At 36.5% G+C, this 23,480-nt stretch overlaps 1 protein-coding gene across 4 annotated transcripts in view; it reads right to left on the bottom strand.

Moving 5' to 3' along the window:
* LOC128546191 (myosin-VIIa-like) overlaps positions 1-23,480 on the bottom strand; it is a 44,287-nt gene that overhangs the window by 4,872 nt on the left and 15,935 nt on the right. For 3 of the 4 annotated variants that reach the window (XM_053547529.1, XM_053547531.1, XM_053547530.1), the window contains exons 3-19: positions 20,081-20,290; positions 19,534-19,773; positions 19,205-19,291; positions 18,362-18,457; positions 17,334-17,452; positions 16,243-16,360; positions 14,402-14,530; positions 13,295-13,468; positions 12,543-12,770; positions 11,258-11,667; positions 10,058-10,209; positions 9,355-9,536; positions 5,542-5,660; positions 4,664-4,833; positions 3,748-3,842; positions 2,738-2,799; positions 1,863-2,015 (exon numbers count right to left, since the gene is read on the bottom strand). In XM_053547529.1, coding sequence (XP_053403504.1) covers positions 1,863-2,015; positions 2,738-2,799; positions 3,748-3,842; positions 4,664-4,833; positions 5,542-5,660; positions 9,355-9,536; positions 10,058-10,209; positions 11,258-11,667; positions 12,543-12,770; positions 13,295-13,468; positions 14,402-14,530; positions 16,243-16,360; positions 17,334-17,452; positions 18,362-18,457; positions 19,205-19,291; positions 19,534-19,773; positions 20,081-20,290 — 2,744 coding nt within the window. Of the gene's footprint in view, positions 1-1,123; positions 1,268-1,862; positions 2,016-2,737; positions 2,800-3,747; positions 3,843-4,663; positions 4,834-5,541; positions 5,661-9,354; positions 9,537-10,057; positions 10,210-11,257; positions 11,668-12,542; positions 12,771-13,294; positions 13,469-14,401; positions 14,531-16,242; positions 16,361-17,333; positions 17,453-18,361; positions 18,458-19,204; positions 19,292-19,533; positions 19,774-20,080; positions 20,291-23,480 lie in introns of those variants that run through there. The other variant, XM_053547532.1, reaches the window with a different exon arrangement.

Below are 23,480 nucleotides of genomic sequence, written 5' to 3'. Positions count from 1 at the left end.
ACAAGGTTTTTCTATTTTTAGACCAACTGACCTAGTTTTTGATGGCACGTGACCCAGTTTCGAACTTGACCTAGATATCATCAAGGTAAACATTCTGACCAACTTTCATAAAGATCCCATGAAAAATGTGACCTCTAGAGTGGTCACAAGCAAAAGTTTACGGACGCACGGACGCACACACGCACGCACGGACGGACGACGGACACCGCGCGATCACAAAAGTTCACCTTGTCACTTTGTGACAGGTGAGCTAAAAAAAGAAAACAATCTAAAAACCTGTTTTCTAAATATTTTCTTCTTGAAATAAAAAAAATAGTGAAATGGCTGCATTTTGAAGAAACAGTTTCATCAAACAAAAATATGTTCCCACGCAAACAGTTCTGGTAACAACACTCTTATGATGGACATTTATTTATTCATCAAGCAAAAAGGGATAAAACTCAGATGAATATATATTCACCGTGTCCAACCGTTACTTTGTGAAAACGGATCAGTAGCGTACGCATGATCTCCTGTTTTCACGATATGTGACAGTAAGAAACTGTTTCCAATGATGACATTATCAGTCTTCAAAGATGCTGACTGACACTGACTCAAAGTAACGACTAGACATGGGGTACTAGACAACAGTAACTTTAAAAAAGGGGGTGGTTTAGTTCATTTATCCTTAAGCTATCCATATTCAATAGGGGGCATTCTGTAACTAATTTAAAGCTGTATGATTTAATTTTTTTTTCAGTCTAAAATACAAATCTATCTACATTATCTTGCTCATATAGATCTATTGTTGTAACGTTGTTATACTAAACAAATGCAAGCTACGTGTACATCACTAAAACGACTGGATATTTAATAGAGACTAAGTCTAATGTATTTTAAAAAAATATATATGATTTATCATTACACGCCATATTTGCTTTCTAGCAAAGGTCTGAAAAATAATGTGTCAACAGTAATAATGAAACCATGATTTTTACTGATTAAAATTGAAGTTTGAAGTATATCACGACATAAATTAATTAAATGAAATATCACGAATGATACAGCACCTTAATTGTAGAATTTTCTCCATATATATGTATAAAAATCAAGATATAATATAATATATAATATTATACAATTTATAATATCATGCTGTGACTTTATTGTTAAAATATGTACGATTTATTTAATCATTATTAGAAACGATTTTAATAGATATATTTAGAAAAGCTGCTTTGGTCCATGTTAAGCGAAATGTGCTCAATACACTTACCTAAACTCGTTTCTTGTATGAAGATATATAAAAATATCAATTATACGTCCGTAAAGATAGCGAATAGCATATCAATGACACGCCCGTCGCCCGTAATGATGGTGCGTATCACAGACATTTAGAATCAGAAGCGACCAGACAAATGTCCTAAAATAATCACTCCTAGCTCGTTTACTAGGTTTCCTGGCGAGATTTTTATTAAACCACAAAGTTTCAGAGTACATCTGACAGGTATCAAATCTTTTTACTGTTTTTTGAGTTGCATAGCACTTGTGTAATGTATATAGATGTAAAATCACTGTTTCTAGTTTGAAAGTGTAATACTAGTAGTCTATCCGTGTAACACAGAAATAGATGGAAGTTACTTAACCCGTATGTTTCATTTGATTAACCCTTACCCTGCTAAATTTCTATAATGAACTCGTTCATTTTCAATTTGGACAGTACTTTTAAAAGGGGTGCATAGCAAAAAAGGTACTGATTGAAAAGCAAACAGTGCAGCTCATGATCAGATTACACGGATGTACAGGCTGATCATGATCTACAAGGGTCGAAAAGGTAGAATTAATCGTGTCCAGCATGATAAGGGTTAACTAGTCTTAGTTACCTTTTCGTGGAGTGAAGTTTTGCAAGGCACCGTTTAGCGAACACATTATGGTTTGTTCTAAGGAAGAGTTCGAGCTCGTCAAACAAGTCTGTTTGTGGGTACGTACATGTTAATAATAACCACATTAACTGCCAACCCCTCTCTTCGCTTAATCTGTAATTACAAAAATGGAGAATGTATACGTCAATGACATTCAAATGACACTAAATATTGACTAAACAACATTTTACATGGCATTGTGTTTAGATAAAGACATTTTCGTCTACACAGTAGAGTAAAAAAGATAAAAATATATTTTATTTTCAGTAACGTTAAAATCAAGGATAACCGTTGGTGAAACATTTCTTGTCCTCAACTTATACGAGTAAAATCACTCTCCGTAACCAGTGTTCAGCTTTAATCCAAAATTGCAATAGCCGTACGGATAATATTTCAGTCTTTGACATACACTCAAGGCAGTCACAAACTTTACGCACTTATGGATCATATATCAGACATTGACCTGCAATAATAGAGTCACACAACTTTACGCACTTGTGGATAATATATCAAACACTGACCATCACTCACGGCAGTCATACAACTTCACGCACTTATTGATAATATATCAGACATTGACCAACACTCACGGCAGTCATACAACTTCACGCACTTATTGATAATATATCAGACAATGACCAACAGTTACGGCAGTCATACAACTTCACGCACTTATTGATAATATATCAGACATTGACCAACACTCACGGCAGTCATACAACTTCACGCACTTATAGATAATATATCAGACACTGACCAAAACTCGCGATAGTCACGCAATTTCTGTAAGCAAGAATAACTAACACATTGTTTAAATGTAATCAAATAATTATTACTTGTTAGGATTGCCTGTAAGCTGTTTCATCACCTGGCAGAATATCTCGTCTCGCAAATATTTCTGTAATATAAAAATAAAAACATGTTATAAAAAACTCATTATATTAACAGTGTGATAACATAAGGTAGATTTCCCCTGCTAAAAAGCTATGATCAGGACATCATATTATGCGATCAAATATATAATGTCACAATGCTGTTAAAATCCAAGTGAGAAAGTAAAATGCTATTTTCAGATGAAACGTAGTTGGACTTTGCCCATGGGAAATAACATGACATGGGAATATATAATACTTCATTTTTGCATGGAAATGCGATCTTTCCATCCACAATTCCTTGAAGAATGATTATTTACCAGTAATCAAATACATTTCTAAAGTGTTTCTGCAGAGAGAATTCGTTGTTGTGTGTTGTGTTTTTTTGTTTTTTTTTTTTTGGTGGGGGGGGGGGGGCGGGTTCTGGTAATTTTTTATATTCTGTCGGGGAAACTAATGTCGTATATTTGTTTTTTTCGTCCATAACATTTTCATTGGTTAAAAGTTTGTCACATAGTGATTCCCTACTTTTTTGCCGAGAAACGACACGAAAATCTATTGACCATGCATAGAAATAAAGGGGTACATCATGTGACCACCTTTTATCCAATGAAAACGCTAGAATCTTGTTGGAAATAAAACAAATTTCTGTGGACAGTCTCTGACCACCACAATAACTGATAGCAGTTCTCCCTCGAAACATTAGCACAAAGGGTTTAGTTCCTTCCAAACGTTCTATCACTTAAGCTATAAATAAGGTAATCTTTCTTAACTCTTAACCTCTTAGAATTATATTACATTTAGTGAAAAAAAATCAATAGATGAAAATGACTGTCTCTTCCGAGATACTTCAAATTTTGCAGAAAGGAGAAAAATGGCAGAAAAAATACTTCCTGAGTGGACATCTCAGGAACAAGCCTTTCTGATTTTTAGCAGTGATTTTTTCGAAAATTAACTTTCTGAAATCCACTTACGTTTCTCATAGCAAGATCAATAACGTTGTCATTGAGCAGTTCATGGTCTGGGACGTTATCTTTGTTTTGAGCTTCGCCCATGTAAATCTGGATAGTTACTGAAGGTCAAGGAGGATATAGTAATGTTATATTACATAGAAACATTACTGCAATTCTGATTATAATATAAAATTCTAATATAGATCGATAATGCCAGTTAAACGAAGAATAAGGTTAAGATGTATTTATTCTGCGACGCGCGGACCGGTTAGAGAACAGTATGACGTTAATTTTGACTTCCTTGCTGGAAGGACCAATGAAGTCCAGCATGATCTATGTCAAAATACCTTGATGAGCATGTAAGAATGAAAACAACCGGGGCCTTCTTGTGGTTTATCGTCTATTCTAACACGACCAGCAAATAACCTACATACATGTAGAGCAAAATCTATCTTGGGTTATTCTACAATAACCCACGCGTGTGCAATTACGTCATCCGATCCAGGTGCGTAGCACGGTCGTAAAAAGAAGTTACCATTTTTTCTTACACTGCTGATACTAGTATGTCGTGATATAATCAAAATAACAAGTTCCCAAGTGTGATTTATCGTAGAATAACCCGAATTTTTCGTTCTTATGCGAAACAATATACGGCCTTCGTGATTATATTCTTACACATAAGAACTCAAAACACGGGTTATTCTACGATAAACCACGATTGGGAACTTATTCTTTCTTAAATATACCTCGATGTTTACATATTCAACCACTCGGGCTTCTGTTCCTACGCTTCAGAACCGTATCTACATCTCTCTCGTAATCACTGCAAAATACATTTTAAATATTGTATTTTACGTCACAAAAATGGTGGGTATTTCTGACATTTACAGTAAATTTTACGATGAATTTCTAGTTTAACCATCTTATAAAAGGATATCAGAGAAGCTTTTAATAGCTGCCTTCCTCAAGTCATCTCTCAAGTTCGTCCTCCTCATTAGAGCTTTCTTCAATGGTTCTTTACTAAACTTCCACGCCACGTCTTTATCTTTCCTCTTTAACGAAGCTTTTGAAAGTAACTTGGTCACCGAACTCTTTTCCGATGATTGCCTGTAAATATCAATGCGCGTTGTAAGACATTATTGCATATAAGCGTTATAACAAAGTTTGAAACTAAAATTACCATATGCACTTATAAAACTGTCAGTTTTTTGTTTCTATATGAATTTTAGTTCTGTTGTTTCGAAACAATGACTTTCTGATCCAATTATACAGCATTCCATTTTGTACTTGAGATCTGCAATGACAATCGGCATTTTCCGTTCGTTTACGTTTTCTCCGTATGTGACTTCGGCATTCTCCGGTTGTTATTGAAACCACTGCTGTTCGTGCTAGACTTCCGGCCGAAGAACGCCGAAGCAATATCTACGAGGATACTAAATCGCATGGAAATTGCCGACTATCATTACGTACCAATAAAATGAATGATAAACTCTTAAACAAAACAAAATGCAGGCATTGTAACCCATATAACTCCGTGTGTACAATTTGGTTGCGCAATGTCAACATACTTTGAAGCAGAATGTTTATACAGAACATCTTCGATACATGTCAGTTGTTATTTAATGCTCAAATACATATACATGAAAAAGTATTCATTACTTCATCAGTCTCTTCAGAAAAGAAATTATTTTTATTAACAGAAAATGCGCAAAACACTGTCACAGGAAATCGTCTTTATAGACACAATGTCACCAGAAAAATCAGAAACTCGAATGGATGGTGTTAAACTGACGGTAACAGGTCTTTTATAGGTACCTGAAGTATGTCTTTGAGAAATTATGCAAGGTGTGTCCCTCCGCACCATTAGCGGCAACGGCAGTCCCGGGCGGCACTATACTTGGTGCATCCTTCCTCAGCTGGACTGCTAACATCCCCTGCAATATCGTTTCACGAAAAATAAAACAGCTAGTCATGTATATTTCCTGTTAGAAATATTTCTGACATCTGCTAATTATCAAAACATTTTTTTTTTCAAAATTGTCGTACTACGGATCCGGAACGAATGGACTCAAGAATGTTTTTAGTTGCTTCTGAGTTATTCTCACTGTGCCTTTTACACACTACACTCACACATTTATTGACAATGATAAAAGTATTTTAATCAGGCTTGTTGTTATTATGTATACAGTACCCAAATTTCATAACAAAAACCCTTTACCAAAAACAAGAGGACCATGATGGTCCTGAATCGCTCACCTCTTCCCACATGACCCAGTTTTGAGTATGACGTCGTTTTTTCTATTATTTGACATAGTGGCCTAGTTTTTGAGCTCATGTGACCCAGTTTTGAACTTGACCTAGATATTATCAAGATAAAAATTCTGACCAATTTTCATGAAGATCCATTAAAAAATATGGTCTCTAGAGAGGTCACAAGGTTTTTCTATTATTTGACCTATTGACCTAGTTTTCGAAGGTACGTGACCCTGTTTTGAACTCGACCTAGATATCATCAAGGTGAACATTCTCACTAAATTTCATGAAGATCTCATGAAAAATATGGCCTTTAGAGAGGTCACAAGGTTTTTCTATTTTTATACCTATTTGCCTAGTTTTTGACCGTACGTGACCCAGTTTCGAAACTGACCTAGGTATCATCAAGGTGAACATTCAGATCAATTTTCATGAAGATCTATTAAAAATATGGCCTCTAGAGAGGTCAAAAGATTTTAATAATTTTAGACCTACTGACCTAGTTTTTGACCGCAGTTGACCCAGTTTCAAACTTGACCATGAACATTCAGACCAACTTTCATACAGATCCCATGAAAAGTATGGCCTCTAGAGAGGTCACAAGTATTTTTTTTTATTATTTGACCTACTGACCTAGTTTTTTACGGCACGTGACCCAGTTTCAAACTTGACCTAGATATCATCAAGGTGAACATTCTGATCAATTTTTATGGAGATCCATTCACAAGTATGGCCTCTAGAGAGGTCACAGGGTTTTTCTATTTTTAGACCTACTAACATAGTTTTTGACCGCACATGACCCTGTTTCAAACTTGACCTAGATATCATCAAGATGAACATTCAGACCAATTTTCATACAGATCCCATGAAAAATATGGCCTTTAGAGAGGTCACAAGGTTTTTCTATTATTTGACCTACTGACCTAGTTTTTGAGGCACGTGACCCACTTTCGAACTTGACCTAGATATCATCAAGACGAATATTCAGACCAACTTTCATACAGATCCCATGAAAAATATGGCCTCTAGAGAGGTCACAAGGTTTTTCTATTATTTGACCTACTGACCTAGTTTTTGAAGGCACGTGACCCACTTTCGAACTTGACCTAGATATCATCAAGGTGAACATTCTGACCAATTTTCATGAAGATCTCACGAAATATATGGCCTCTGGAGAGGTCACAAGGTTTTTCTATTTTTAGACCTTTTGACCTAGTTTTTGATGACACGTGACCCAGTTTCGAACTTGACTTAGATATCATCAAGGTGAACATTCTCACTAATTTTCATGAAGATCTTATGAAATATATGGCCTCTAGAGAGGTCACAAGGTTTTTCTATTATTTGAACTACTGACCTAGTTTTTGACCGCACGTAACCCAGTTTCGAACTCGAGCTAGATATCTTCAAGATGAACATTCAGACCAACTTTCATACAGATCCCAAGAAAAATATGGCCTTTAGAGAGGTCACAAGGTTTTTCTATTATTTGACCTACTGACCAAGTTTTTGATGGCACGTGACCCAGTTTCAAACATGACCTAGATATCATCAAGGTGAACGTTCTGACCAATTTTCATGAAGATCTTCTGAAATATATGGCCTCTAGAGAGGTCACAAGGTTTTTCTATTTTTAGACCTTTTGACCTAGTTTTTGATGACACGTAACCCAGTTTCGAACTTGACTTAGTATCATCAAGGTGAACATTCTCACTAATTTTCATGAAGTCTTATGAAATATATGGCCTCTAGAGAGGTCACAAGGTTTTTCTATTTTTAGACCTACTGACCTAGTTTTTGACCGCACGTGACCCAGTTTCGAACTCGACCTAGATATCATCAAGATGAACATTCAGACCAACTTTCATACAGATCCCAAGAAAAATATGGCCTTTAGAGAGGTCACAAGGTTTTTCTATTATTTGACCTACTGACCTAGTTTTTGACGGCACGTGACCCAGTTTCAAACATGACCTAGATATCATCAAGGTGAACGTTCTGACCAATTTTCATGAAGATCTTCTGAAATATATGGCCTCTAGAGAGGTCACAAGGTTTTTCTATTTTTAGACCTTTTGACCTAGTTTTTGATGACACGTAACCCAGTTTCGAACTTGACTTAGATATCATCAAGGTGAACATTCTCACTAATTTTCATGAAGATCTTATGAAATATATGGCCTCTAGAGAGGTCACAAGGTTTTTCTATTATTTGAACTACTGACCTAGTTTTTGACCGCACGTAACCCAGTTTCGAACTCGACCTAGATATCATCAAGATGAACATTCAGACCAACTTTCATACAGATCCCAAGAAAAATATGGCCTTTAGAGAGGTCACAAGGTTTTTCTATTATTTGACCTACTGACCTAGTTTTTGACGGCACGTGACCCAGTTTCAAACATGACCTAGATATCATCAAGGTGAACGTTCTGACCAATTTTCATGAAGATCTTCTGAAATATATGGCCTCTAGAGAGGTCACAAGGTTTTTCTATTTTTAGACCTTTTGACCTAGTTTTTGACGACACGTGACCCAGTTTCGAACTTGACTTAGATATCATCAAGGTGAACATTCTCACTAATTTTCATGAAGATCTTATGAAATATATGGCCTCTAGAGAGGTCACAAGGTTTTTCTATTTTTAGACCTACTGACCTAGCTTTTGATGGCACGTAACCCAGTTTCGAACTTGACCTAGATATCATCAAGGTGTGGTGAACATTCTGACCAATTTTCATGAAGATCTTGTGAAATATATGGCCTCTAGAGAGGTCACAAGGTTATTCTATTAATTGACCTACTGACCTAGTTTTTGATGGCACGTAACCCAGTTTCGAACTTGACCTAGATATCATCAAGGTGAACATTCTGACCAATTTTCATGAAGATCTTCTGAAATATATGGCCTACAGAGAGGTCACAAGGTTTTTCTATTTTAGACCTACTGACCTAGGTTTGGACGGCACGTGACCCAGTTTCAAACTTGACCTAGATATCATCAAGGTGAACATTCTTTTTCTATTTTTAGACCTACTGACCTAGTTTTTGATGGCACGTGACCCAGTTTCAAACTTGACCTAGATATCATCAAGATGAACATTCTGACCAACTTTCATAAAGATCCCATGAAAAATGTGACCTCTAGAGTGGTCACAAGCAAAAATTTACGGACGCACGGACGGACGACGGACGACGGACACCGCGCGATCACAAAAGCTCAACTTGTCACTTTGTGACAGGTGAGCTAAAAATTATGTTGGAGAGTTGTGTCACTTATACATTTACTCCTAGGGCGACCAGAATTAAAAAAAAACAAAAACAGGTTACGGTTCCATAAGACCAAAAATATATACATGCGCATTCTACCCACCATGATATTTGCTGGTGGTTCATCATTGGTTGGAAGGATGTAAAGAAGGTCACGTGGTATGTTTCCATGCTTCCCATTGGTCACTGTGATGCCCGTGTAAACATCCGACTCACCATATTCTTCATAAGGTTTGTCAAATTTTATTAAATCCCCTTTTGATATTCCAAAACCTATTGCACTTTCTGGAAATTAAAGTATATAGAATGTTTCAAACCTCCTTTATTGATACAAACATGGACCTTGCGAGGAGCTGACAATCAAATTCAAAGGCATGCTATTTTTAACCTATTATTTATGTATAAAATTACCGAAAAAGCGAAATGATTTGGTTTGTCGGCATCTCGCACTAGATGAAAGGCAACAATATGTCCGGGTAGTAAATTGGTCCTTCCTCTGTTTTTATCATTGACTTCTATGTAATTTTCATAAGCAATATCTGCGGTAAATCTCATTGGATTGGGGCATTATTAAGCACAGGTTTCCTTTAGTGGCTCTGTGCAAAATTTGAGTTTGATGTGTCATTTTTATTTAGACACCTACACATAAATTGCATATTTATTTTGACCAACAGCAACATCTTGGACAAAGGCAATAACGACAAAGTCAGAGGAATCCTACTAAAAGGGACCAAAGTAGTTTTTTGCTATCCTTGCACTTTATCTTAAAGCTTTTCCCAGGCTAATGTTCCTCAATGAATACATACCGAAATGTGAAGCATCTTGTACTGCAATGGCATACATTGATCTCCTTCTAAGCCCCACCTGGAATGACGTCATCAAGGTATAGAGGTCCTCAGAATGCATGGTTGTCGCGGTATAATCTTCCCCTTGTACCGTTGATATTGTCACAGTATGCCTACAGCAGATATAAGACCAGGAATATCACATTTTGAGTTAGAAGTATGACATAATTTTATAAGAAGACCCTTTGGAAGAATACAATGCAACCAAGTAAAATAACAACAGTTTTGGTGTGTTACAGTCTGTTCATTGGATGTTATAGAACTTGCAACACCGCTCATGCAACTTAAAATAAATACATTATTTCGCTGGAGAGTAAAAAATTTCGTCTCACAGTAATACGTTTAAGCTTTTGTTTTAGAATTTGACTAAATTTTGAATGTTTCTCATTGCAGAGTTGGTGAAGCCGTTTCTGCGCATGCCCGGAATTATTATCAATTGCAGCGCACGCAAAATTACTCATGTTTTTTGCCTGTCCGCACGCATTTAGTGTATAGTATGCATAATATACTGACTAAAGGTTAGGGTTAGTATCACCATGATTACAAATACATTTAAGATATTTTCGTTCAGATTTAGTTAATCCGGTATATATGGAGTCTGTAATATATCACAGGCGCACCAACTCTGTATTTTTTCACAGCCCTAAATTTTACTTAAAAGGCCAAGATAATCTTTGTTATACCTGAAAATTATAATCAACGCTGGAATTTTAATACAATTGTATGAATGCCAAAAGTGAGCTTTCTTGGGGCCTTGCAGTATGAGTAAGGAATTTGGGATTTACATAGGTACGCATTCAGGTTTTTAGGGGAATGTTTAAGTGTCCGAAGCCCAATGATCCGTATTATTTTGATAGTTATGGGAATCCTAATATTCAATACGTCACACTGACACAATTATAGTAACTATTACACCTTTCAACTTTTCGCAATAATTGTGGAAGATCCCCCAAATGCTTTTTCTTGATTTTCCTTTCAGGCACGAATGGGCACCTGGGTAGAACCTCCGACCTTACGTACGCCATGTCTTCCTCATACAAAAACATTTAACAACCCAAGCTCGGTTCCGACCCAATGTCAGTGACCTGAACCACCCGGCCACGGAGGCCCCTTCAAAATGCTTTCAAGAAATTGCTTTACATACTTGTATATGATACATACCTTCCCTTCGTCACACGCGTAATCTCAATAAAAGATAGGTGGACTTTCACATTCTCACTTTCATCCAAGATATTAAATCCTTTACAATTTATTCCTAATATCACATCCGTCCAGGATATATTTGGTCCCTGCACCTTCGCGGAGTCATAAAACCTCGAAAATAAGTTGTACCACTTGTTCATAGCAAATGTCACAATATCCGCCTTCAAAGACGTTTTATGTGGTTTGTCTTTCAGAAAATCATTTTCAATTTCGGTTTTCACTTTGCCAACCCAATAGGATAGTTCTTTCGTCTCCATATGAGTTTTGGGTAACCAGGTTTTTAAAAAGCTTTCTATTTTAGTGGCGTCAGTTTCTGCACCGTTATCTATAAAATACTTTTGAGCTGCCATTAGAACAAGCACTTCGTCCTGAAAAAAAAGATGATGCATATAGGCTACCAAAATGTCAATTCTCAGATTTACGAATAACTCCCACTTAGGCTATAATCTAATATTTATACTAATTCTCTTGAGCCAATGTAGATAGACCTGTAGGTAACGCGAAACATTCAACAGACACTCATGACCAAATATTCGTGAAAGTCTTGCCTTGGTTAACCAGAGGCCCGTTTCACGAAGCTTAATTAGGACAAAATTAGACCTAGGGGTAAGGTGTTTCACGAACATCATTTCAATTAGATTCTTTACTTTTCAGCTATTCATAGTATCTGAGCAGAAGAAAAATAAGACCGATTTGTCCTAAAGTTGAATTAATGACACCTTTTTAAAACGATAAGATATACCCTTTGAAAAAAAGTGTTTTAAAGTCAATACGTTGAAGACAACAAGGGATGAATCAAACGAACATTTTCTTAAGTCAGACCCAGGTGATTGAAATGTCCCTTATAGATAGATAAGATTTTTTCAGGTATAAGATCATATGCAAAATACCTTCCTGATACTGAAATATCTACCTGTCTTTTCATCTTTAACAAATTAAACAAGAATGTCCATGAGGCTGATTCAGTAAGCATAGCATTGGTGTTATTAGAAGGCCCTAACATGGTTTTTAGACATTCTTGTTTTCGAGATCAGACATGCAAGATGCGGCACTGAGAACGACACCAACACCGGTGTAACATGGCATTTTGTTCTATTGAAAAATGACCTCTACATATTATTTTAAACGTTGAAAATTGATATGAGTGCAGTTTTAAACAAATTTGACTCCGCTAATTTTTCATCAACTGGCGGGTCATTTTCGATAGCGTTAAGCAGACGACAACTATATAAAACTAAAATACCTTATCACACTTATATTCTCCCACAGAAACACCTCTCATAATTTGTTGATATGTCAAATCTGTGGCATGTGCATCTTCACCAGGGTCATACCATGGTGTAAAGAACTCTTTCCGGAAGTACAACCTCCACGTGCTACTACTTTCGCGCATGCCCTGTTCCTTTGTGCTCTGTTCGCATTCTGATATAGCGTCCATTACCCGATGCAAACCGTGGCCAAGACAGGCGATCTGAAAGAAAATACGAAAGTAAGAAATCTACAAGGATTTGTTTTTCATTATCAAACTATGTTTCAAAATTCTTCCCAAGACAGCCGACCAGAAAGAAAATACAAAATTAAAAATCTACAAGGATTTTTTCTTCATCATCACCCTATGTTTCGAAATCGTTCTCTCAGCCTGTTAAATCTTTTGTTGATAGTAAACGTATAAATGATTCCTGTATTTATATTGTTACGCTATATACTTTCAAGGGAACTCATTTTCAACAAATATTGTTCCTTTTAACAATTTACTTACAAGTTTTCTTTTGTTCTGCTTTGTTGCGACACATTCTTCCAAGGAATCTTCTTATAAAATTTATTTCATCATTGAAAGCAAACATTGAGATAGAAATTTTTTGTTAACACACTAGTATATGGCTGTATTTTAAACGGTCTAATTTTAGGTACCGATCTCAAACCTTTTCATATCCTCGGTAATTCCCTTAAGCTATGGATTTTTTTTTGTAGATATGAAGTAGTCATAATTATTACCTTATGTCCCAGGGTTATATATATGGAGAACCCACTTCTGTCATGGAGCCCTATACGTTGACTGATCTGTGAACACAGTTCGTTCACTGTCGTAGCTGTATCGGCTTCAACCAGAAGTCTGTGACTGTTCATCAAAATTATTGGCAACAAAATGGGCTTACTGTTCTTCGCTGCCTGTATGTATATACAATTATAACATACTTATTTCTATTCCCCGTTGAGTTACATTAGAACCGGAAACGTCAATATTTTTCCATACACTGAATCGGGTGCGTGACATAATTTAATGTGTGTCGTGGCATTTATTATTTTATTTAGTTCAGTATTGTCAGTTTTATTCAGGCTATTGAACAAATTCATCATATTTACATTACATTTATACTTGTAGATACATATGTAATAAAAACGTTATTATATTTGCATCGGGAAATACGCACTCGTTCTTTAGAGGAAGAATATTGCGCTCCTAAAGTCGCACAATATTTGCGCTGCAGAACTCTTGCATATTTCCCGATACAAAGCTAATAACCTATAAATGTTGGTAAATTATGTTTGACGAAAATCATGCATCTATTTTGCTGACCACACAGAGGGATATTTTTCAGGGTCATTATCTTTTACAAAAACTTTTGTATGTAAAGTTGTTGGATACGTTCCATATGAACTAACTTATTGTAATCAGCAAAATCGACTGATATAATTATTATGTACTGTCTTGGATACGTCGAGTATGTACTGTTTAACTATAATAAGCAAAATCGTTGGATATTTTGTATTACTACCAATTACATTGCCTGAAACCAGTTTCTTCAAAATCTGCTTATCTCGACTGGCCATTTCAATGAGATTATTAAACTTTACAACTGTTACACTACTTTCTTTTCAATACGGGCTTCAGGCAGTTGTGGAACTGAAATCAATATACTTGCATTTTGAATACCACATATTAAGAACATAAAATAGAAAAAAATACACTATTTGTTGCTGCAATAATATATTGCTGTTTCTCATTTCCCCCTAGCTATGTCTGCACATATGGTCAACCTTGCAGCCTATTAATGAATGGTTCATGTATTCATAAATTTCAAAGTGTATATATGGTCTTACCTGAAATTCTAGCCAACTTGGCGGCTGTCCTCTTGTTCCAACCATAAACGTGCGTCTTAACAATCGCTCCGCCCTCTGAGCATGCTCAGTTGGACCTTCTCGAAGAAAAGTCAGCAAGACTGGGGCAAACTTTAATACAGTGTTATAAGCAAATTACTATATGAGTATTATAACAGTTTTTTTTTTTACAAAAATGAACTTGGTACATTTCTATTTTTTAAAACTTAAAGCGTAACAACACCCGGAATTTTCGTGCAATTTTTATGAAAAATATTAAAAACAAGATTAAGGTGACATTAATATTAAATAATATCTTTTTCGATCTTAAATATGAATTTTCCCATCTTGTATAAGTCAGACCTGAGTGAACGACTTCATGCGTATTAATTACAAAAAAAACTTCAGTTGAAAGATATTAAAACTGATCAGAGAAATTTTGTAAGCTTTAATAGCTAAGATAATTTAAGTAATAAAATGAAAAAAAAACGGGCACTTAAAACAGTTTGCGTGCCTAGGGAAGTAAATGGTTAAAACTTAGCAATTTTGTCAAAGTAATAACAACATGTGCTCAGAGCGTGCAATACATCTGCCGAAAGATTGTGTTGGGTTTAACGTCACACCGACACAATAACCGGTCACATGGCAACTTTCCAGGTTTTGGTGGTGGAGGAAAACCCTAGATAACACCTCCCCACCCCTGGGCATTATTAAATCAAGGGCGATCACCTGTTTTAAATAACCGACTTTCCGTACATTCGCTGGATTCTTAACATGAAAGAATTCTTCATCCCAATCGAGGTTCCGAAACAACAGCAGTGAGGTCAAGGTGAGTCAGCGACCTATCACTCGTTCACAGAGGTCCCAACTGCCGAAAGACAGCACAGTTTTATAAATTATTCCTTGCTATAGTGTGCTCTAGGGCAGTCTCGAGGGGTGAAAGCGAAATACGTCTAAGTACATATGAAAAAAAAAGAAAACAAGAGCTGTCTCCATAGGATGACACATGCCCCCGATGGCACTTTGAATGAATAGTTATGGCCGATGTTAGAGTTTAGGACCTTTGACCTACGGACCTGGGTCTTGCGCGCGACACGTCGTCTTACTGTGGTACACATTCATGCCCAATAATTTTAAAATCCATGCATGAATGACAAAGATATGGACCGGACACGCCCATCAATGCACTATCATGAAATACGACCTTTAACGTCTAGGTGTGACCTTGACCTTTGAGCTACGGACCTGGGTCTTGCGCGCGACACGTCGTCTTACTGTGGTTCACATTCATGCCAAGTTATTTGAAAATCCATCCATGGATGACAAAGATATGGACCGGACACGAATGCACTATCATGAAAAATGACCTTTAACGTCTAAGTGTGACCTTGACCTTTGAGCTACGGACCTGGGTCTTGCGCGCGACACGTCGTCTTACTGTGGTACACATTCATGCCAAGTTATTTGAAAATCCATCCATGGATGACAAAGATATGGACCGGACACGAATGCACTATCATGAAAAATGACCTTTAACGTCTTAGTGTGACCTTGACCTTGAGCTACGGACCTGGGTCTTGCGCGCGACATGTCATCTTACTGTGGTACACATTCATGCCAAGTTATTTGAAAATCCATCCATGGATGACAAAGATATGGACCGGCAAGAAAATTGCGGACAGACCGACAGACCGACAGACTGACAGACGGTTCAAAAACTATATGCCTCCCTTCGGGGGCATAAAAAGGAGACGTCTTTCGCTTTCACTTCCTGGGGCGTGACGTTTACACTTCTGTGGAAGGTTGCGTATTGACACCATTTTGAACAACGTTGAAATACTTGCCTTTTCAGAGGGAAGAAAACTTCCGGCGAACACGAACAACATGACCCATCCTCTGATACAACTGTTACGGGATGGATTGTTGGTCAGCTGTCTACAAACCTGACAGTATAACTCATCTCTGAAATCAGAAATTGCACACTAAAGTCAATTATGAACGTATAGATGATTCTGGAGAGGCACTATGTGGAAGTATATGATACATTCATTCGGGAAATGTTTGTTAGTGTATCTCAGTGATGTATATAGGAAAGTAAAAATAACATTTTTAGACAAGAAGTAAGTTCTATAGATGCTTTATATGAACTTGAAATAAATAAATTCTGATTAGCAAGCAGGTACACTCGCTGTACAAACTGCCACCAGATATTTGCAGTTTTTATTTCACCAATGAAAAAAAAACTGTGCACTAAATTGTTATATTGCGCTGTTACTATAAATAGCTGTTCACAATTTATACATTTATAATTCATGTTATAAAACATTTATGGACTTTTCATCATTGGAATGATGTGACACGCATCAGAAAAAAATATTGATCTCGGGCACCGCCTCCGACAATCTTACTTTTTTTTCTGCAGCATATCAAATCATACTGAACAGCTTTTCTGAATACCCGGTATTCCATAATGGTATAGTGTCTTTTAGCAAATACTTATCCCAAGTTTGTTTGATTTAAAACTTGGACTAGGTTTCAATTAAATATATTGCAAAAGTTATCACTCATCCGAAAGTTATTTCATTTACACTAGGTTTCAGTTTAAATACTAGTACTAGTATATTACAAAAGTGAATTAAGATGATGATTAGACCAAAAGCAGTTGCGATGTATCACTATTTTCCATTTGCTATTGTTAAAAATGTTTTCAACTGTTTACCAATATACCTGCTGGCGGCAAGAGATTCTGCCTTTGCGACCAGTACAGACCAAGATCAGCCTGCACATCCGTGCAATCTGATCATGGTCTGCACTGTTCGCCATTCAGTCAGTATCTTTTTGGTAAGCACCCCTTTTACAGTTAATGGTACTGTCCAAATTGAAAGATGGACAAGTTCATTATAGAAATTTAGCAGGGTAAGGGTTAACAATATACCTGAGGTCGGCTTTATATATTCCTAGAGCAGTGATATATTGTACTTTCTCCAACATGGATTCTTTATTATCCTGGAGAAATGGTATGTTCGTCACCTCCGAGTTGGTTGGATCCCTAAACTAAAATCATAAAAATATACAGCATAAGTAAATTCTCATGCAATAACGAAACCGACAGTATATTCTATATGCATTTTGGTACGTTTGTGCCGGAAAGATAACAGAACTAGATTCAGACCTAGTTTCGTGCAGACGCTAATAATGAAAAAAGTCGTTGCCAGCCTTTTCAGACTCTCTGATGAAGAGTACTTGTCACATTAGATTCAATCGTGTTCTTGTATTCATAGCTCTACATCACTAGTGGAGAAAAAAAGAAACAAGCAAAACAGGATCTCATTATTACAACGCTGAGAATAGATTAACAAAGGATGTCCGTATCATTAAATCTTTAATCTCGCTGGCTCGTTTCTTCATACAGACATTTATCTTTTTTCAATTTTCCTCCTTTCTCTCTCAGTTAAAAGGAAAGGAATGCCTGGCAATAAGTTGGTTTCATATGAAAGTCACCGACAATGTGTTTATGTCGTAATTTACTCGATGCCGGAATATAATTTAGCAAAAACCCTTTATATAGATTAAATTTTAAAGTTTATTGACTTTAAGATGTAATAATAAAGCTTAATAAAATATTTCTTTCTATCTGGAGATAGTGGGTAATTAGTCCATAGAATTAAGGAAATGCAGTTGAAATAAATGTCTAAAAATAAATTGCATCTGCCATTTTCTTTACGGTTGCCATGGAAACAAAATGGCTGCCATCTCGATCATGTACGGAAATGTTCATTAACACGACTTTGAAAATTATTCCATATTTCTTAAATGATTAAAGAATACCTGGCAGACAGAATAAACATTTTTTTAAACTTGAGTTTCCTTTCGCTTTAATCGTTGGCTCTTCTGTCGTGTTCGTCTGCGTTGTTGTAGATACATTTATATTCTGATATTGCGGGTTATTAAACAAGTTCTTACCAATTCGCTGTACTTTTTGTAAGCATCTTCTATGTCCTTCTTCGAATACTTTTTACTAAAATTTTCTCTGACAAGATTCACGACAGGCTTTGTTTGCTAAAAATAAATATTTCAGATTTTTTGTTAATAAACAAGGCAACAAAGTTGTCAACGCCAAGGCTCCAGCTCACTATTTAGAGATATATTATGCCTCAACTTCGTTTATGAAGATATAACAGGTACTACATAGTATCCTTGCAAATAAATGACATGCATAAAAAATACTGAGCGTTAGATTTAAAATACTACGCACCGACAAATGTGTAAATAAACACTGTATGAATATATTTTATTATATACCTATATAAATTCTGTAACAAATCGGCACAAATTTCACAAAATTGAATGAATATGAACAGGCAGGAAAAAAAATCGTATTGTATCTTCCGTATTGTATGCTGCCGGACTACTTTCATTAATATGCATGACCTGACACAGTTCTATAAATAGCGCACATAAAATCTTCACTTAGTTCCATTTTAATATCGATAAACATTGAAGATTTTGTTCAATAACGAAACAACAAACAAACAGGTAGAGGTATATAATAAAAGGGTCATTATAACAGTAGCTAGACCTGAGACTTTGTATTCAGCTCTCGTGAATTTGCAAGGTCGGATCACACTCAGCATTTGCACGCCTCGTGAGATCCGATCTGGCAAAAATCCACTCGAGTCAAATTCAGCATCCCAGATCGAGCTATTGATATAATAACCCTATTTTATTGGCAGATGGGCATTGTACATCTTTAAATAGAACAAACCGTTTTGATTTCAAGAGAAAATGCTATTTTGTTTGACCTACCCCGGCAACGGCAAATGTCTCGCCGTAATCCATTTCCGGTAGATCTCCCATAATTCTTAGCAAGGTGACCCATGCTGCCAGCGACGCCTGAAATACACATTACAAGTTGGGATACAAATGTTTGTACTGATATCCAGTTTTACATAAAGATAACTTAAAAAAAGTAATATGCAAGTTTTCCAGATGAAAAAAAAAAAGCCCTATGGTATGTGGAATGCCTCAAAAAGAAAGAGCGTTGACCATAAATCTAAATTCATTATCAATCTAAAGCAATACAAAGACTTAAAATAACTGATTTTTTGTTTCAAGATTGAACAACGTTCACTTACTAAATGGTCGGACTTTTCGCGTTTTTCTAGAAGAGGCTGCTGCAAAGGAGCACAGCAATAACCATGTGAGGCTTTCACCGAAAACCTCGTGCGCGCAAACGTTTGCCAACTTCCGCTTCCGCGACCGGAAGCTGATTCTCTATCATCCGATTGGTCAGTGGATTGATCAGTTGAATTTTCTGACGAATCAGCGTCGTTTTCTACTGTAGAGCCTTTTCTCTCCATTTCAATCACAGCTTGCTAATCCACGAAGTAAAAATGTACATTTTAGTCACAGTGTTTTGCTTATAAATTATTATGCAAGACATGTTATATGTCATATCATAATATCACGTATTATATGTTTAATCATGCTTTTATTAAATATTTGTATATTATCATCTCATATAACATATCATATCGTTATGTACATTAAATATCGTATTCCAAAAGAGGGTCATTTACTTTGGAGATGCAAATGAGATCATTGTGAAAAGGTAACCATCTAACTTAGAAACTTTTCTTTCAGCGCACACTAGACTTACTTTGACACTGAAATTGTTCTTACCATAGCCTCGAATCCTTTTGGAGCCTTTGAAAATGTGGCGGCTCCAAAATTTGTACTCATGTCATCCTTTTTCGTTTTGCTAGCTTTTTTCTGTGCTTCATTCTGTTGCTTTGTTACACGTGCATAATCTTCATCGTCATCGCCAAACGCCGACGCCGGCGGAGCTGGCACAATACTCTGTTGCCGGGTAATAGGATGTTTTCCATCATCCTTAAATTGATTATTTATGGTTTTACTGTTTGATGCAAAAAGTTACTAAAAACATTTAGATATATTTTTAAGATTAACTATGTAATACTAGACAACATGGTATGATTCAATTTTGAAACACGATTTTTAGAGTGATTCATAATTCATGAATCCGACGTATTATCAGGAATAAAATGAGCCGCGCCATGAGAAAAACCAACATAGTGGCTTTGCGACCAGCATGGATCCAGACCAGCCTGCGCATCCGCGCAGTCTGGTCAGGATCCATGCTGTTCGCTAACAGTTTCTCCAATTCCAATAGGCTTTAAAAGCGAACAGCATGGAGCCTGACCAGACTGCGCGGATGCGCAGGCTGGTCTGGATCCATGCTGGTCGCACACCCACTATGTTGGTTTTCTCATGGCACGGCCCAAATGTTAATTTTGTTAATATGTTATTTGCTCTGTTGGCTACATTGTAAATTCGATGTAAAATTGCTTCGTGGTTGAATTTTCACATTACACTTTCTAAATTTAATCATCTGATGCTCGCCGACTCGGAAACTGTTTGATATGGTTAAATGACCTTACACTCATCTACACAATACGAAACTGACACTAAACTGGGGTGAAACACCTTTCATGCGTCGTATTTCAGTTGCACCCTATTTCTTCATTGAATGCAGAGCGCTTTGATAAATCTATCGGAACAATGTTGACAAGATTTTTCTGACATAATGTCCAATCATTACAATTTTTATGCTGTCTTACTGTTTATACCAAACCTATCCTTCCATTTCACGGCAGCACATTGGCAGCCTTAGCTCGGTATTTTTCTGTTTTAATCTAGTACCACTCGATACGCAATAAGCACCAAAATACAGTTAAACCTGCCTTAGCGGTTTCCAGTATTAAGTAATCACATGCCTTATTTAACTTCCAAAAATGACTGTTTATTCTTATTTCAGTTTCTCTTAAGCAGCCATCTGCCTGAAGCAGCCAGACTGTGTCTCTCCCTCAGCTGGCTGCTTGATACAGGTTTGACTGTATCACACATTTAAACCTGTCTGTCTGCACTGATAACAGTTAAAGAATTTTAAAAATGGACCTTTTTTAAAATATATATATATATATATATGAAAATTTAACATTTCAGAAAATGGATGATAATATATAGGCAGAAATGAGGTCACCCTCTCTCTAAATAAGTGTTCTAAATGAAGGTGATACTTTCTAGTGTCAGCATGATAGACTCTGAAGTTAATTGTCACTTGAAGTTTTAACAGGATGATAGTCTGGCTACCGACTAGATAATCTTTTTTTTTAGAAAAAAATTCTGTAAAAAAAATCTGACTTCATCAGTCCTGGCTCTGATTATCTAATGTTTTGAGAAGAAAAGGGACATAATTATACAAAATTTGAATAGTCTCAAGAGTTCTCTCCTACGAACAAAACACAGAGTAACAAGATGAATAAAAGGAGGTTAGAGTGTACCCTCTGGTGGCCATGTTTCTATAAATAAACTTGGTAAATAGGGCCAATGTAAGAACATTTCTGTGGAATTATTTCAAATCAGACCAGCTGACGATGATTGTTCTATTTTTAGCACTAGTGGCCGTCTGTTTTAGAAAGGGTACCAATGTGGAACGTTTCATTGAAAATATTCTGAAATCACGCCAGCCGTTTACACTATACAGAAACAGCGAAGCCTGTTTCCCTCTGGACATTTAGAGCGGAATCTTAATCCGAAGGAATTTGGTAGTGGGACATTACAGGAACATTTGTGTGATCAAGCCAGCAGTTCCTGACTAGAAAAATCTCATAACAACTAGAGCCATATACGAAAAATGAGCCGCGCTCACTGACAGCCACCTGTCTAACATAGCAGAATGATCTTGAAGGTAACCGAAGGTATATTCAGTGCATCGGGTTCGAAGATTTTTAAGCTTTTACATAAAGAAACCCAGTCCTACACTCTTGCGAGAAGTTTTAGTTTAAACATATAAGCTTAGCTTGAAGGAAAAAGGTAGAGGATCACCATATTACGGAATTCCGTTAGGGCCATCGCCTTTGAATGTGTTGATCTGAAACGCGATACTCGATAGTACGATTATGAAAACGCGAAATCACGAAACTACGATAAAAACGAAACGCGATACTACGATGACGATAACGCAATACTATGATAATGAAAACGCGCTAATACGATAATGATAATGCGTGTTTTCACTATCGTACTGTTGCGTTTTCACCATTGTAATACCGTGATATCGCGTTTTCGTTATCGTTGTATCGTACTATCGCGTTATTATCATCGTACTGTCGCGTTATCATCATCGTACTGTCGCGTTATCATCATCGTACTGTCACGTTATCATCATCGTACTGTCGCGTTATCATCCTCGTACTGTTGTATTATCATCGTCGTACTGTCGCGTTATCACCATTCTTATGTGGCCTATTTGTGGTTAAATGCACACTTGTCTGTCAGTTATCTAAATACTCGAACACCATAGATCTGTGAAACTAGAGACGTGTTCCTCGGAACACTTGGAACACTTGTGTCGCCAGCATTCAAGCAGCTGTCATAAAATGGTCATATCCAAGGTTCACACCTTTGACATTAGTGACCTTGACCTTCAGCAAGCATGGTTTGCTTGTGGGTTCTGCATATAACTTTCAGGACGGGAGCAAATCACCCAAGTTTCATGGTAATCTTTCCAAGGGTTTATGAGCAATAGAGCAGACATGAAATCGAACGGTTCAAACCTTTGTCCTTCACTGATGACCTTGACCCTGAGCGCCCGTAGGCGGCGCACAAGTTCTGCACTTTGTCTTGGGAAGAGGAACATGTCAATCACGTTCATTGATAGAGCAGACATGAAATCAAAGGTTCGAACCTTTGACCTTGACTGGTGCCCTTGAGCTGGTAAAATTTAGATGATTCCTATAATACGACACTGTGCAGCTTTCGTACTTTTTCCAACCCAAAATCTATTCTATTATTAACCATGTTACTATAATAATAACTATAAGATTATCAAATCTGAACCATTTTTATATAAAAATACCAAAATACTTTCATACAATGTTAGCATTTATAATTCAGAAGTTGACTAAATACCATATCAGCCTATTATTTTCACAAATGACAGATCACTAATTATGGTTTAATCTGCCAATTCAGACCTTTAAAGGTACTATATTTTGGA

This window comes from Mercenaria mercenaria, chromosome 7, assembly GCF_021730395.1.
Source record: "Mercenaria mercenaria strain notata chromosome 7, MADL_Memer_1, whole genome shotgun sequence".
Lineage (NCBI taxonomy): Eukaryota > Metazoa > Mollusca > Bivalvia > Venerida > Veneridae > Mercenaria > Mercenaria mercenaria.
This window is presented reverse-complemented; position numbering and strand designations above follow the sequence as displayed.